Source organism: Fusarium musae, chromosome 2, assembly GCF_019915245.1.
Source record: "Fusarium musae strain F31 chromosome 2, whole genome shotgun sequence".
NCBI classification, from domain to species: Eukaryota; Fungi; Ascomycota; class Sordariomycetes; order Hypocreales; family Nectriaceae; genus Fusarium; species Fusarium musae.
The window spans coordinates 2922193-2927253 of NC_058388.1; the positions used below are offsets into that span (position 1 = coordinate 2922193).

At 49.0% G+C, this 5061-nt stretch overlaps 1 protein-coding gene across 1 annotated transcript; it reads left to right on the forward strand.

The window, feature by feature from the left end:
* Positions 1-226: 226 nt before the first annotated feature.
* Positions 227-2536, forward strand: NOP9 (Nucleolar protein 9; the record flags this gene model as incomplete). Its single annotated transcript, XM_044820541.1, has 1 exon — positions 227-2536. The coding sequence occupies one exon, from the start codon at positions 227-229 to the stop codon at positions 2534-2536; it is 2310 nt and encodes a 769-aa protein (XP_044684841.1).
* Positions 2537-5061: the final 2525 nt, after the last annotated feature.

A 5061-nucleotide genomic window follows, 5' to 3' on the forward strand; every position in this document is an offset into this window, starting at 1 on the left:
GTTTTCTTGTTTTTATACGGAGTTCAAGCTTCATGTTTCAGCATAAAGTGCGTTACAATGTTTATGTAACTATCATCTGAGGCTTGGTGTTAGGACTATCTTATCGATAGATAGCGTCTTATCTGGCTCCAGCCAAATTTTTAGAAAAGTCAAGACGAATGAACGGCCCCACCAAAAAGTTTCTCTGCTTGCGCAGATCGACGTTATTCAGGTCAAGTCAATCAAAATGCCCAAGCCTAGAACAAGACGTGGCGCTGGCCGTGAGGAGAAGAAGCGAAAGAGAATCGAAGAATCTGAACAAAAACACGAGACTTACGAGAGCGAGAACAAGCGACAGCGCACTTACGAAGACAACGACAACACCGATGGGTTCGACTACCAAGATGGCCAGGATCCTCAGCAGAATGGCCTTGGCGAGAAGGAGTTCTTTGGAATGCTTGCAGAAGAAGAGCAAGAATACTTCCGTCGCGCGGACGAATTGCTAGAGCTCAATCAGTTTCCATCAACCGAGGATCGCGACATCTTTCTTGAAAACGTCTGGAAGGAGGCTGAGGGCAAGGAGCTCAAACTAGCCAGTAGTCAGTCCTGTTCGCGATTGATGGAGCGTCTCATACAACTGTCGAACACAGCGCAAAAGAAGCGATTGTTTGAAGCTTTCGGTGGGCACTTCCTCTCACTGGTACAGCACCGATTCGCGAGCCATTGTTGTGAGGCGCTCTTCTTGCGATCTGCTGGTGTGGTATCACAAGAGCTTTCTGGATATGTGCTTGATACCAAGGGCGCCGATGTCGACATGCAAAAGCCCGAGGCGTCCATGGAGAACCTTTTTCTGGCTACGCTCGACGAGCTCGAAGGCGCTCTTTCATACCTCATCACCGATCGATTCGCGTCACACACTCTGCGCGTACTATTATTAGTCTTGGCTGGCCGGCCTTTGGAGGATGCGTCGGTGCGAAGTCTCGTCAAGAGCAAGAAAAAGGAGAAAATCTCAGTCGCGGGCGGTTCAGCAACAGATGAGGCGAACCGAGGGTTGAGAGCAGTACCCGAGTCGTTTTCAATGGCAGCAAAAAAGATCATTCAAGACTCAACGGCAGGGATGGATGCTACCGCCTTGCGAGTGCTTGCCAGACATCCCATTGGAAATCCTACACTTCAGCTTCTCCTTGAGCTCGACCTTACGCTCAACAAGACCGAGCAAAAGGCTGAGTCTGAACAGCCAACTCTACTATTCCAGCTGTTACCTGGCGCTCCAAAGTCTTTGAGCGACGGCTCATCAGAAGCATCCGAATTCATCAACGGCATGATCTATGACCAGATCGGTTCACGACTTATCGAGACCCTCATCACACATTGCCCTGGAAAAGTTTTCAAGGCACTCAACCAGAACATCTTCCTCCCCAGAATAGAGGGTTACGTCCGAAATGATGTTTCGTGCTACGCTGCTATACGAGTGCTGAATCGCCTCAGCAAAGATGACCTGGTGCAGGCCGTTGAGAAGATTACACCAAACGTGCCTCAACTGGTCGCAAAGTCCAGGCTCAATGTTCTCAAGACACTATTTGAGAGATGCAATGCCCGTGGCGCCAACGACGAGATTAAGAGACTCAACAAGGGGCTTAAGGAGGGATGTGGAAAGACACCGGCTGACCTGGTCATCTTCCTGTGCGGTTTGAAAGACAAAGAGATGAAGAAGAAAGATGTCCATCAACTTTCTAAAAACGAGTACGCGATCCAATCCCATGGTGCTCAACTCCTCACTACCCTTCTTTCCATTCCGGGGCCGACAAAGGGTGTGCAAGAGTCATTGCTTGCCCTCGAGCCACAGACTCTGGTCCGCCTTGCCACTACGTCCATGCCTACTGTTACTGTCCTTACCACCGCCCTTGCTACATCTTCTTCAAATCCTGCCTTCCACAAGTCTATCGCCAGTGCCATCCTGCCTCATACTCACGAACTCGCCATATCCCAGTTCGGCCATAACCTCATCAATGCTATCGTCGAGGTTCCTAGCAAAGGCAAAGAGCGAAGTATTCCCTTCCATATGAAGGAGACCTTTATGGCACGCTTGGGTGATCATGAGGCAGAGCTGCGTGACAGCTGGATGGGTAGAAGTGTCTGGCGCAACTGGAAGGGTGATATGTGGAAGACCCGCCGCGGAGACTGGAAGTTGTGGATGAGAGAGGTGGACGCCAACGTTCCATCAAGTCTGCCGCAGCGTGCATCAAAGGTTGCAGAAAGGGAGAAGCCACCTGTCAAACCGGCTCCAGAAGTCGTAGAAGAGCGCGTTGACCAAGAGCCTGCTGCTGAAGAGCATATTACTGAGTACAACATGAAGATGGATGTAGATGATGTCGTGGAGGCAGAAGTTAATGGTGAGGAGGAGAAGAGTAAGGAAGAGAAGAAAGCTAAGACAAAGAAGAGTAAGAAGGACAAGAAGGACAAGAAGGACAAGAAGGACAAGAAGGACAAGAAGGACAAGAAGAAGAAGAAGGACAAATCTGCTGAAGCCAAGGCAGATGAGGAGGCTGAGGAGTAAAACAATTGTTAGTGGGATAGATAGTGGCTACGGATACCCAAACTTGAGCCAACATAATTGCATTGCAACCATTCAACCTGCCCGCCGCTACGACCGTAGCACGATCTGTTCTCTGTTTCTGTTCATACACTTGCCCTGACCCCTGAATTGTTGTGCCAGGAGGACAAGATCACCATTATCGGGTAAATGAATCCTGCTCGGTATCCCTAGCACGTCGAAGCCAGAATGGAAAGCAGCTTGTGTGAACACATGAAGAGGACTGTAGACCGCAAGACTAAATAAAAGCTGCGCTTGCACACTTGTCACCCCGACTTTCACACCAGCTCTCTTCTCCCCTTTCGCTTATCGTTTCAAGTCCGTTGGAATAAAGGCATAGTACTTACTATTTATCGGAACTATTATCAAGTAGACGAGACTGACGTCTTTTTCCTTCAAACCTTTCCGCGTTGGCACTGAACATCTCCCTTACGCTGTTAAGACCATGCCTAGAGCCACCAAACTCCCGATAATTCGCTACACAAGAGCATTCCATATCGAAGCTACCGAGACCGCTGCTGCGACTTGCCCCGAAGCACTCGGCTATACATAACAACCAATAATATTATGGCCAGGGCGAATGCTTTCCTTATCTTCAGGCATCTCAGGGCTGAAGTGTTATAGCTCTCGAGCTGTCCATCTCCTGCCGCAGTCGTGAGTTTAAAGGCAGGCACAAATGTAAGTTCCAGCAATGCAAAGGAGAAAATTGAGAAATCATTGGTTATTACTATATTGGCGGGGATCAATGACGGTTTGGAATCCTTTTCAAGCTCCCTGCGTATCAGTCACACCTACCTAGGGAACTGGCTACAGATCTGCAGGATACTTTGTCAGGTTGTGTGGGCGCACTCCACGATTTCCCGTCAGCTACTCTCCAGCAACTCCAGGCCAGGCAAACTACCTACCCAGCGGTTGTGACACTGGGACGAGATGTTGTGCAGCTTCTGATGGACAGAAATTTTGAAACTAGAGAGTTCAGATTGACAGGCTTTGGGGCGAAAGCAAAACCAGCAAAGAAGCTAACACCAAGAATCGCCGGACTCCCACCCATATCTTTCTGCCATTTCCCACAACTCTTAGACAAGATTCCGCTTGCATAGAGCTCCATAGCTTATTACTTGAGCAGAAAAGGTTTCCGGATAATCCATATGACAAATGGTATGGTCATGTGTCAAGATTTCCCACGGCGCAACTGGGATGGACATATTGGTTGCTGGAAACAATTGAACGGATATGTACACATGTTTGAACACTTTACGGTTCACAAATAATGACATCGCGGTTAATAAGTAACTCATACTGACCATGCGTGGACTAACTTTAACCAGAGGCAGACGTCAAGCTGATTTACTTGAAATCAGAGTTGCCTTCTGAAGGTGGTGGCTGGGAGGGGGAGGACGTGAAGGTTCATGGAGCCAGGAGATGTTGATTAGACCTACTGGGCGCCAACTATGATTTTGCAATGGCTATCGAAGTTCCATATGTTCCCGTGCTGGCCATAAGTTGGTGTAAGGGTCCATCCAGCTGAGCGAGACCAAGGACTCACTTGAGACTTGAGATCTCGCTAATCTATCCGTGATGGGCGGTGCTCAAATGGATTTCGACGTGCAATGCCCGTCACTGTCTGCCGTAGCGTAAGAAATAAGATCTCGCATGTCGTATAAAACTATAAATGATTCAATGTGTGATCGATCATTACCCAACAACCACCCCTTCCAAGGATAACTGAATCCACACAAGCCCCTGCAACGTCCTCAGGTTGTGAGCATTACCCAGGGGGCGAACAGTGATATCCATGAGAATTGGTGTGATATTGATGTAATGCAGACATTACAAATCAACTCATCTCCTCAATGAACAGACCTTGCGAATTTCTTTTGTCACATTTGCTGCACAATTGTCAAACTCGCCACGATCGGCAACTTGCGCACGGGGGCACCTTGTGCCGGAGGCACTCCGTGCGCCTCGTATTGCTGGAAACCTTTCTGGGATTTCGGTTTCGTTTCGAGGGCGTTAAACCTCAGGCTTCCTCGGGCTTCCATCGGAGCTTGGGAAGCACTTGTTGGAGAATCTGGGATAGAGAGAGTAACGAATGGGCATGCAGGGGCAAATCGATGCTTACCACCACCACACCACCACCACCACCACCACGAACACCTAGATACACGGTAGCACGTGCAGACGTGGTGGTGTCTGCGCGTCGTCTCCCTCTCTGCTTCTCTGCCTTATGCTATGTTGATCTCATATTGACGCTGGGAGCCGGCAATTAGAGGGGGTCCCTGCTCGATCGTACACATATTAGCTCTTGTTCTGCTCTCCTAGAGTTTAAAATGCGTGAGCCAATCTAGCCAATCTTGTAGCGGGGGTGCCAAAAACGTCATCTGGTGGTGGTCGCAGCTTAAGTGGTTGTAAAGGTGCTGAGTGTTTCCGTACTCCGTATTGTTAAGCAAGAATGGGAATGTTAAAGGATCGACACTGAGATGCTTTCA